Here is an 11,971-nt window from a genome sequence, read left to right as displayed (position 1 = left end):
AATTTGACATTATTTTTATATCTGTGTAAGCTAATAACAAAAGGGTATGTATTTTAATTAATTATATTTTATCCAGTTTTTGTATTTACTCATTGTAGTTTCATGAGAGATCAGAATTTTTTAATTTAAAAAGAACTTTAAAAAATTAATAAACCAGTTGCTTCATCTAATAAGTACAGGAAGTACAAGGGCTGGTTGTGTCATGCCAACGGGCCTTTGGGAAGGTGTGAGCAATAGGGCCGCGAGTGAGTAATGTCTTTATATGTCACCTAGATCCTACACGTGCAGGGCTGACACACTTCATCACAAACATAGGATGTATATTTAGTCATTTTTACAGGGATGGGGTGAAATTGGGCAGAAATAAAACCCACAAAGTCTCCTCTCCCACCAATTACCTCTTCTTCTCTGTCTTTCAGTGAGAATAAAGCACACAAGACAGGAAATAACAGATTAAATTTTATTATTGCTCTTTCAAAATTCATGTTACATAATTCTGAGCAGAGCCTGAAAAGAAAGAGGGTGGGGAGGAGGGAAGGTCAGAATGAGGTGGTCAGGTTTGGAAGAATATTATCTTCCTGGATGAATCTTCTCACTTGGTCCCATGTCCATGATGAGCTATTTATGAAACTCAGGTCATTGGTTCCCACCTGACCTAACCCTCGAACTTGCAGATATAGGGTAACTCCTTTTTACAGTCATAATCTTTCCATAACAGATATCCTGGAGAGGGAGAGAGAGAAACTAAAGTGAATGGGGCTGGTGGAGTTTGTTACCCACAGAGAGGCAGCCCAGACTCTGGCCTAGGATTCAAAACCCCTCCCTCATCTCCACCAAGGTCCCACTTGAGGGGAAGGAGGCCCAAAGGAAGGAGAGATGAGAGGAGATGGGAGAAGACAAACAAACATTGCCTTTCCTAGTTAAGAAGGATTCCCTGAAGTTCAGACCCATAAACAGGGGAAAAGGGGATGGAAAGGCTGGCAAAAAGGGAGCTCCGCTGTCTCTTACCTGAGCTTCCTGACAAGCTCCCGCAATAGTCAGGGTTTGAGATGCTGGCGGGGTGTTTCTCCCAGGCAGTGTAATCCAGCACGTCGTTATTACTCCACTCCCATCCACCTGCATGGAGCTCCTGGCCCTAGATAGTAGAGAATGGAGCCAGGTAAGGTTGAATGGCTATTGGAATTTTCGCATAGCCCTCTCTGGTGGAGGTTTGATCCCCTCCTCAGCAGGCTGGCATTTGGTCTGCTATTCCAGATGTTGCCACAGAGCTCTCCACTGGGAAATTCTTCTTAACAACTTGCTCTTATTATCCAATTCCAAAGCCATAATCACAAGCACCAATGGTTCCACTGAGAGTAACACGCTATTGGCTGGACAATAAATAGTGCATCTGCCATTACCCTCTAAACCTCAAAGACAATATCTGTCTTAAAGGGGGAAATGCTTCTTATCTCAGCAAACTCTGTGTAGACTCAGTAAACTCAAGAATATTAAATCACAAGGATTCATGTGGGGAAAAAAAAAGCTTGACAAGAGATAGATTAATTTCAACTGGAAATTAGGATCCTCCACAAACCTTAGCTCAATGCCCTACCTTTACCCCAAATAAGCCCTAGAATCTCTGAGCTCCAGGGCTCAGATTCCCGCAGAGGCACATGGGACAGGGAGGAGGCCTGGGCAACAATAGCAGCTAGAAAGCTAACAGATAGGAGATGTTATCGCACCTCTGTGGGATCATGGAGCCCAATCCAGATGTAATTGCAGTTGTGAAAGTTTTTCTTAACCAGAGAGGCCAAGAAGGATGCCTCGGCTCCACTGAGCACAGACGCAAGAGATCCTGAAGGTCGCTTCTGGCAGGCCAACTGTGTGCGGAAGGAAGACACTGAGGAGGAGCTTGAGAGGTCAGTGGGGGAAGTGCAGGGTGAATGTAGGTGAGAAGAGGAGTCTGTGCAAAAGACGAGGGTGCTCACTCTCACCCCCAAGAAACTCTGGAGAATGCAGACCCCTGTCCCTCTAATGCTCTTTCCCTTATCACCTCTTACTATTAATGCATCTACTCACATCTGCGTCAGGCCAGGTTTTTGCTGTCCTAAACAAGGCATAGCAGTGGGAGCGAAAGGCATAAGAGCCTTTGGGACAGCTGATCTTTGGAAGAGACTCCTCCTTGGTATCGTCACCTGGGGTGGAAGGGAATAAAGGAGAGGGATGGAGTGAAATGAAGAGTGTAATGGGGGTTGGGAAGTGACCTTGGGGAGTATCTGTGAGGCAAGTGGTTGGGGAAGTGACGCCAACTCCTGACTACCTCACCAGTGGATAGCTTGATCTTGAACCAGCCTCACTAAATGAAGGACCATCTCTTCCTGTTCTACTCTTCCCCCGTATTCAAAAGTCCAACACTTCCCCCGCTCTGAGCTGACTGTTCTCACTCCGGGTCCTCCAATCATTCTTGTGCTTATCTCACCACTGACCCTTCATCCTTCCTCTCTTCACCTGTCAATATAAATTAAAGTCCACTCACAAAATGAAAACCATCTCACTCCATTGTGAAAGGACCACTGTGGTGCCTACCACCCTGAGTTGCCCTGAGGGAAGAAGTGATGATGGAGGAATTGCAAACAGTTTCACTTGGTGAGGCTATACCTCACCATTGCCACATGGGTCACACAGGAGGCTTCCTTATCTTCTTTGCCCTAAGCGTTCACAGGGAACCCAGTGCTACAGGCAGAGAAAGCTCACCTTGCACCTGAGATAGGAGCATCAGGCAGGAGAGCAGCATCCAGGACATTCTGGGCAGGGCCATGGGAGGCAGCATCATGTCCTTGACTTGAAGAAGCAATCAGAGATCATTAAAGAAATGTGGTCAGAGGGAGGACATTCAGAAAATGTCTGTTCTCCCTCCCGTCTTTCCCTTTGGCTAGTCCCTTGGGAATAAATTGATCTTAGTGACATTTATACCCTTCTATGATTCTGGAAATAATTGGAGAATCTGCACACCTTACTTCCCTTGAGATCTATGTTCTTTGAAGCCTAGAATCCTCCTCCAGCCTTTCCCCAAATGTGTGAGGTAACCCCCTGCCATGGCTCTCACCTTCTCTCAGCTCCCACTTACCTCTTTTAGCAGGTTTCTGGGATGGTTGGTCAAGTCAGAAAAGCCTAGGCTTTTATAAGAGGATCTGAGGGTGGGGCCTGAAGTGAATTACAGGGATGTGGGTCCAGGACAGGGATAGCGGGAAAGGGCTTGGCATTGGTTCAGGGAGGTTTGTGGCATGGAGAGTAGGCTGTTTCTGGCAATGGCTGGGAATTGTCACAGCTGTTGTTCCTTTCCTCTTAGCAGGCATGCACTTTGCCCAGAAACAGATGAAGTTTGCTCTCTCTCCTGCTCTTTCTTGTTACCGGCCTGTGGCACAAGGTGGTATTAAATTTTTAAGGGGGGCACCCCCTGGAGTAGTTCTTTTGGTTGATATCTCACTTCTATAAACATATATATACATTTCCTTCTACCTTGTACGGTATAATTAAACCAATGATGGACTACAAGGGGAGGTGAGGATGAGAATGATAAGAGTCACAGATTGGTGAGGGCATAGAAAGAACTAAAGCTAAGTACCAGTGATGGTTCAGAGTTGTCTCTTAAACATGGTAGCTAGTTTGAAAGAAAATCAGCAGTTATTCAGAATCATCTGTCAAATCAATATATGAGCCAAGATCTAAAGCAAATCAGATGAATGAACTCGTCTTGCCAGTTGTCTGAGAGATGGAGCTTCCCTGATGGATAATGATGACACTGTGATAGAACAGGAGGCAATGAAGGAATCTAAAACCTAAGGATGATGACAGTCCAATGATGCAGAGCCAAAAGAAGAATGAGTAAGGGTTAAAAAGGGCTTAGAGCAAGAACATGATAAAATTGGAGACAGGATCTATATTGCATGGAAGTTAGACCTCTACTGCATCAAGATGCTCACTGCCCTAGGCTGTTAACACTTTCTTACAAGACTGTCATTTGTCTAGATAAATATCATTTTTTAAAATATATTTTATTGATTTTTTACAAAGAGGAAGGGAGAGGGATAGAGAGTTAGGAACATCGATGAGAGAGAAACATCGACCAGCTGACTCCTGCACACTCCCTACTGGGGATGTGCCCCCAACCAAGGTACATGCCCTTGACCGGAATCGAACCTGGGACCTTTTAGTCTGCAGGCTAACGCTCTATTCACTGAGCCAAACCGGTTAGGGCAATAAATATCATTTTTATTACATTCTTACTGTCAGGGTTGATAGGTTCACAGAGGGATACTAAGTAAAGCTCCTTAGTCAGATTTACTTCTGAGTTGGCAATTTTGGCAAAGGAGGAACATACCATGTAGTTCAGCTTCAGTTTGGTCACTGTGGGGAAAATTTAAGCTGGGATTTTCCACAGACCTTGACTCTCATACTATTGTTACAGGCTAGCTTATTGGCAGGTGTCTACAGTAGGGGTTCCTCATGGGATGCTTAAATGAAGGTCAAATTTATTCATGTCCTCAGAATCCAAAAGTCAGTAGAACCCACAAATAACCTAATCAGCAGTATAGCCAACAAATCCTTTTGTTAAAAGAAAAAAATAAATTATTTTACAACACATACATAAAAATATGTAAATGAAAAACATAACTAACAAAGAGCTCCATGAAAATTAAAGTTTAAAATAATATTTTATGCAAAGATGATAGTAAAGATGATTTGAGAATTAACCTTGCTGCACTAAAATAATTACTTGAGAATAATAACTATAATAACTATCACAAATACATAATGGAGTATGCTCTTGAATTCCTGAAAAATTCAGTGTCATAGAGGGGAAAAAAAACACACACCCACATTTTATATTAAAAGAGCCTAAACAGATACAAAAACCTAATCTAGTGAGTACATTTTCATTGGATCACTATTAACAAAGTAAGTCATTTCAAGGACAATTGTGTAATATAATTGTAGGCAGAAATTTTATGATGACAGACTTCTAACTTTTATTTCTTGTGATAATGGTATAGTTAAAAGAAGAATTTCCTTACACCTTCAATATTTATGGTGAAGGACTTAGAAATAAAGTGTCATGATGTCTGCAACTTGCTTTCAAATTATTCAAAAGAGAAGTGTGTGTGTACCGGGGAAAAGGAGAGATGGAGAGAAAGAGACTGAGAGAGAGATGGCCAAGAACAGAGAAGCAAAGCAAATATTATAAAATGACAATTACTGAATCTAAGCAGAAGATATAATTTCTAATACTATTCTTCTAATGTTTTTATATGCTTAAAATTTCCAAATAATAAGTTATAGTTCAATTTACATGATCCCTATCAATAATAACACATTTCCCCATCACTAAGCATAAGCTAGAAATAGCATAATAGAGCAATAATATTTATGTAAATCATTCATACACATATGCATTGAAAACAAAATTTTAAAAATTCAAAAAAATATTAAAGTGTTATAAATAAATAATAAAATATCTGAATGGTTCATGGGTGGCTACCTGATTTTTTCCTACAATACAAATAAACAAATAAAAACAAGGAAATTAATATGAAATGATCATTATTCAAATGCCAATAGGCTGTGTTCAACCTGAAAAAAATCATCTTCCATGAGAATTACATTTTAAAAAATATTTTTTTATTGATTTCAGAGAGGAAGGGAGAGGGAAAGGAAGAAAGAAACATCAGTGATGAGAGAGAATCTTTGATCAGCTGCTTCCAGCAGGCCCCACACTAGGGACAGAACCCACAACCTGGGCACATGCCCTGACTGGGAATCCAACTGTGACCTCCTGGTTCATTGATCAATGCTCAACCACTGAGCCACTGTAGCCCAGCCAGAATTAAATTTTTTGATTATCAGACTCCACCTTTCAAAACAGAGCTTACACACTGTTGAGTGTGGAAAACTTCTGAGTCGTTCACTTATCTATAAGAAGCAAAATTAAAGGCGGCTCTCCATGATCGCATACTTTTCAAGTTGTACTTGCTTTACTGGCCTCCCAAATTTTTCTCATTACCAGGTAGAAGACAGTTAAGTTCAGATCTTCCCACGAGAAGTTATTAAAGTCACTTTTTAAATTTTTACTTGAAATAATGTGGTCTTTATAAATAATTTCCCTGATGTAAGATTTTTGTTTCACATGACAACTCACAAACCTCACTAAAATTTAGCTGTTTTTGTCTTCTTTGTAACTGTTCTTCCTAACAATCCTTATTGATCAGGTACTGAGAAGTTTGTTCAAATACTATATTTAGAAAGTTGCTTTTAGGTCATTTACAGTCCACTGCATGGTGATAAAAGAGGAATGTGCGCTCTTGGGGTAACCAAGGCTAAGCTTTAAGAAGCTTTCTTTGCCAAAAGATAAGATGTCCAACTTGTACATCGTATTCCATGTTAACTTCCAAGTCCAACAATATTACTATTTGCAGATAACGCTCCCTATGGTTATTCCCAGAATTAGTAGAATGGGGAAATCATCACTTTTAGGCATCAAGAATCCCTTTTCCCAAGAATGGCGAAGTGTGAAGAGTTCCTTGGAGATGGCTCAGCAGAGCTTAGCTCAAAAATAGCCTTGAAACATATTTTATTGGAGATTTATCCCTAAAACACACCCCTTTGGGGCTCGTTAACCAAATAGCCAGGATGCTACTTTAGTCCTTTGGGCTCATCCTGAGCTTAGCAGAAGAAATGGGAAAAGGGCAATGAAATGAGGCCCAATGTACTTTGTGAAACAAGGCAGAATGGCCAAAGCTCAAACTCCCCGAAACAAATGAGGTAAATTACCAAGCACTGGAAAGCTAATCCCATAGCTAGTGACTGGAATTTATTTAGCCATATGTAAGTAATGAGCAGCAACTATCTTGTCATCTGTAATTATTGGGAACAATAAAGTTTTTATAAGGAAGCTCAGTTTTTATTTGGTTTCAATGTCTCACATTGGCCTTGGAACAGTTCCCTGTTGCATTAGAAGAACTAATATATCTATTGTGTATTCCTTAAAAGCTATTGGCTGTTATTTATTTTTCTTTCAGTATAAGCTAGGCATAATGTAGTGATTCACTGAAAGTTATCAGAATCCAATGATTATGATCAATTTTATTTATTTTTTGGTGGTAACTGCAGATTTGAATTGCATTTACACAATTAACATTTCTCTTGTCAACAAATAAAAATAAATACTTCCATAGCCATGTTGCATTCCTTTTTTATGACAAGTTATATTTGTGGTACAGAAAACATTTAATAGATGAAGAATAAACAGTGTAGAATAAACAGTGATCATATCTTGCCCTCTTTCTTTATATTTTCATTTTTTAAGAAATAAAGTAACACTAGGGATGAGTAGCTCAGGTGGTTGGAGCATTGTAACATACACAAGGCAGAATGTCTCTTACTTTACTAAGTCATGTCTCTTACTTTACTAAGTCTCAAAATATATGGTTCCTTTTTACATACATACACAAACAATTATAAACATAAATACCAAATTCAAGAAAATCAGATGGGAAGATAAATTTAGGAAGTCAACAGGATAGGAGAGAAGGCTAATCACCAGATTTTACAAATGATCATCTGAAATTCTTCTCTGGACATTCAACTTGACATGTTATCCTAAATATCCCATATCACATGGTCCACAAGGTCTTCCTTTAGGATTCTGAAGCAATTAGTAGCCATACTTGTCATTAAGACGGGTCCTGCCATCTCCACTTTGACCTTCAGGTGGGACCCACACACAGTAGTCTGGGTCATCTTCTGGATATGTGGAGGAAAGTGTTGGTGGAAGTTTGCCTGGACCAGGAGCTTTCTTTTTCTTCAATTCATCTCTGTTTTTCCCATATTCATTCTTTGATACTGAGGGTTACTCATGTGATGCAGCCGTTTCACTAATGTCTTGATCATCTTTATTCTGTTCCACTTGGCTGAGTTGAGACCTGTTTTCATGCTGTTTTGTTTCTTTAGAACACGTGAGATCAATGGGAGGACTCATCTCCTGCACTGCTTCTTCTGGCCCTCTTCTGCTGTAGCCTACTGCTTCCAGCAGGTTCCATTCCCAGTCAGGGCACATACCTAGGTTGCTGGTTCAAGCCCCAGTCATGGCACATATAAAAGGTAGAGATCAATTTTTGTCTCTCACATAGCTGTTTCTCTCTCTCCCTCTGCTCCTCTCTCTCTCTTTCTCTTCCTCTAAAAATCAATAAACACATCTTCAGAGGATTAAAAAAATAAACAAAAAACAATAATAAAGAAATAATACAATACAATAATAGTCTGTATCATTTTTCAGTCCAATTTCTCTCTTTACATTTACATTATAAATTTTCTAATCATTCTTCTAATTTAGGTATTTAATCATTTATTACATATACTAGAGGCCCGATACATGAAACTCATGCAAGAATAGGCCTTCCGTCCCCCAGCTGCCAGCACCAGCTTCCCTCTGGGATACCGGACCCAGGCTCCAGCGGGACGCCATCAGGCACCCTGGACCCAGGCTTCCCTTGCAGCCTGGCTTTCTCCTGGTTTGGTCTTATTAACATATTACACTCTTTTTATTATAGATATATATCAATCAACCATAGGTAGTATTAGTTCATCTTTCTGGATTTATATAAAGGTATATTTTATGTAACATTCTGTAACTTTTTTATTATCATAAATTTAAAAGTCTATCTACTTTGAGACAAATAGTTCTGTATTGATTTTAACTGCCCTGTAATATTTACTGGTATAACTATTTCAGAACTATTTATGCATTCCTTTACTGGTGAATATTTACCATATTTTGTTGATTTTATTTATTTATTTATTATTATGTTTAAAATATATATATTTTTAACTTCAGAGAGGAAGGGAGATAGAGAGAAACATCAATGATGAGAGAGAATCATTGATCGACTGCCTCCTGCACACCTCACACTGGGGATTGAGCCTGCAACGCAGGCATATGACTAGGTTTCAGAGCAGACCGTGACTTCCTAGTTCATTGGTTGATGCTCAACCACTGAGCAACACTAGCTAGGCATATTTTGTGGATTTTAAAATGTGCAATAGGCCACATTTAAAATCATTCGAAATCCAAATACAATGCTAATAATAACGCACATGGCCTTCATCTACTCTGTGTAGAACAAGAAACTTCCTGTGTAAAGGGTTTGGTAGTAAATGGTTTGGGCTCTGTAGACAATACCATCTTGGTCATAACTACTCAACTCTGCCATTGTAACATGCAAGTAGCCAAAGACAATGTGTAAATGAATGTACATGTCTTCCTTCCAGTGAAACCATAATTATGGACACCAAACAGTAATTATGGACACCAAAATGTTAATTTTGTATTATGTTTATGTATCAAAAATATTCTTTTCATTGTTTTCTAATTTTTAAAAAGCGAATAAAAAATTTTCTTATCTCATGGGACATATATAAACAGGCAATAGTCCAGATTTCACCCACTGACTATAAATTTATGACACCTGGTATACAGATAATATAATGACATACCCTCCTTTATAACATCTACAAAAAATTATTTCATTCTTTAATATAAAACAATAAAATAAGTCAAAAAATCAAAAGCTCAGATATTCTTCATGATAATGAGCAAACCAGTGACCTAATGAAAAATTCTGGCTCTTGACACTGACTTGGTCAGAATGCAGAAGTGTCCTGTGTTGAAGTTATTCTGCAGGGACAGACTGTCAGTAAGCAATGCTGGGTGGATGAACTAACCCAGACTCCTGAGCACAGCAGGATGGCAGCAAGGAGCCCAGGGTGGCCTCCTGGTACTGCGCAGAGGCGCCACCAGGTGGCGGAGCAGCGGCAAACGCGCCTGGCAGGCCAGCCTGGCAGATGTGGCCACAGGTGCCTATGTGGGTGAGGGCGACAGGCCTGGGGGACCTCGAGTCACAGGACCCGCTGGGCTTCCTGGCTCGCGCTGCTGCCTCATCCGGGTCCGCCAGGGTCCCGCGGGTGGAGGAGCCGTTGGAGGCCGAGCCCAGCTGGTGTGGATGGAGCCCCGCCACCAGACCAAGTGCATCTTCCTGGAGTCCAGGCCACCATCCTGCAGGCGCTCCTCTCCTGCGTGTGGGCTGGATCCACTTGCTCATCTGAGGAAGGAGCTGGAGCTGAAGCTGGTGAGGGGCAGTGCTGGGCCCAGACCACCTTCCTCAATGTCACCAAGGTGAGTGCCCCTCCCTGCTCACCTGCCCCAGAGCCTCCCAGCCTAAAAAGCCCTGTCCAACCCCTTGCCCCGCCCACTCCCACTCAAGTGAGTGCGGATTCCCAACCTATCTGGCACCTCCCCCGGGCCCGGACTTGGAGTGTCCCCCGTGGTGGTGGGCTGTAGTGGGCATGAAGGGCTCATTCCAAGGGTGAACTTGGGCTTGTCAGGTATTTAAAACACTTGGTGGATTGGGGTTTCCCTGGGCCTTGCTCTCTGGGGGCAGCCAAGGAGTCACTTTCCCGAAGGGTGGGACTTGGAGAGCCCCAGGGTCCTGGGAGAAAGCAGGAGAGTGGAGAGGTTCCATCAAGTCGTCACCCGGGACCAAGAGCCCCAGTGCGAGACCAAGAGCCCCAGTGTGGGCTCCTTCCCTGTGCTGGGCTGGTCCCCTGTCATTCTGGTCCAGGTTGCATGTGCTCCCTGGACCTGGAGGAGTGGTGGCTGCTGAGCTGACAAGAGGCAGCTGGGGACAGAATTCCAGCCAGACCCCAGCCGGGCCCCCTGTCTATTAAGCCAGGCAGTGAGGGGTCCTGCTTCTCCCAGGGCTTGTGTCTCAAGCCAGGGGACAAGACGGATCTGTAGTCCCCAGAAAGTTAACTACCTGGTCAAACAAGGTGTGTGTGTGTGTGTGTGTGTGTGTGTGTGTGTGTGTGTGTTGGGGGGAGGGTGAGCGGGGGAGGGTGGAGAGGAGAGCTGAGGGAAGGGAATGGGCAGGGGCAGAGCTTATTCCAGGCCATGGGATTGTGAGTCTAGGAGGGAAGTCACCAAGTGAGCCCATATACACCTTGGTGTTTATTCAGCAGTGGCTTCAGTGCAAGGATGATAATTAAATTGTGGTTGGTTGGTTGTTTGGTTGGTTGGTAGGTTGGTTGGTTTGGTCCCAGAAGAAATAAGAGGGAGAGACAGTCGTCAGTCTTTACTCAGAGCCCAGCAGTGGCCTGCCTGGGTCTTGGCTGGTAGGGCTTGTCCTTCTCAGGCTGAGTTTGGAAGTGTTCTGAGAGAGATGGTAGCACTTCTCCCACCTTGATCTGAGGCTGGCATCCTTGCTGCCTATCAGGCTGGCTGTCCAAGGGGCTTAGTGGCAGGAATGATTCACACACAGCTCCCTTCCTCACTGGACACAATAGGTGACATGTGGCTCTCAGTCCTTGCTCTAAGCCAATGACAGGATGGGGCAGACCCTACATGGAAGTATTTCAGCTTCACAAACCATTTGAGTGAGTTAAGTAACATCTCTTACGTTTTTTAACTTTTAAGGCAGAAGATACAGCCACATTTTAAACCGATGTTTACAAGAGTTGATTTTTACCCCCCAAAAATTGGCTTCAGCTGAAGTTTTTCATACCTGGGAAGTAACTTGTTGAATTTTAATAAAAATGACATATAGTGCTCAACACATCTGTATTTTCTGAGCCTTTTCACACCAATACAAAGAATATGCAATTATGTTTTAAAAAGATAATGCTAAATTGACTAGTTTGGGTTATAGGACAGTTACTAAGAAATGTTTAATAGTATCTACCAAAATGTTATAGGATAAGTTTTATAGAGATTGTATATTTTTGAAATGAGTAGTATTATAAAACTGTATTTACATTTTTGTGAAGTTTTGTACCACAAAGGTTAAACCAAGGAAAAGTTTATTATTGCTGAGATATTTAGGAAGATTGTAGAAATCTGAACCTACAATGATTTTTTGAGGAATTTGTAGAAACCTTATTT

General features: G+C 41.8%; 1 protein-coding gene across 1 annotated transcript; it reads right to left on the bottom strand.

The window, feature by feature from the left end:
• Positions 1-561: 561 nt before the first annotated feature.
• LOC102419589 (lithostathine-like) lies at positions 562-3,124 on the bottom strand. Its single transcript, XM_023748111.1, has 6 exons — positions 3,110-3,124; positions 2,720-2,823; positions 2,062-2,163; positions 1,725-1,862; positions 1,009-1,135; positions 562-723 (listed from the first exon to the last, which is right to left on the bottom strand). Exons 2-6 carry the CDS (start codon positions 2,813-2,815, stop codon positions 656-658), a joined length of 531 nt encoding a protein of 176 aa, XP_023603879.1. The 5' UTR covers positions 2,816-2,823; positions 3,110-3,124; the 3' UTR covers positions 562-655.
• Positions 3,125-11,971: the final 8,847 nt, after the last annotated feature.

This window comes from Myotis lucifugus, unplaced genomic scaffold, assembly GCF_000147115.1.
Source record: "Myotis lucifugus unplaced genomic scaffold, Myoluc2.0 scaffold_1157, whole genome shotgun sequence".
In the NCBI taxonomy this organism is placed as follows: domain Eukaryota; kingdom Metazoa; phylum Chordata; class Mammalia; order Chiroptera; family Vespertilionidae; genus Myotis; species Myotis lucifugus.
The sequence above is the reverse complement of the archived record's forward strand: the minus strand, read 5'-3'. Positions and strand labels throughout refer to the sequence as shown.

What these genes read in the sequence shown, in the direction of transcription:
- LOC102419589 (XM_023748111.1), bottom strand. Translation starts at nt 2,815, where the DNA reads ATGATGCTGCCTCCCATGGCCCTGCCCAGAATGTCCTGGATGCTGCTC. An exon ending in AAACCTGGCCTGACGCAGAT is followed by an intron (nt 1,863 to 2,061) that starts GTGAGTAGATGC and finishes TTCCGCACACAG; the next exon opens with TTGGCCTGCCAGAAGCGACC. An exon ending in GGCTCCATGATCCCACAGAG is followed by an intron (nt 1,136 to 1,724) that starts GTGCGATAACAT and finishes TCTACTATCTAG; the next exon opens with GGCCAGGAGCTCCATGCAGG.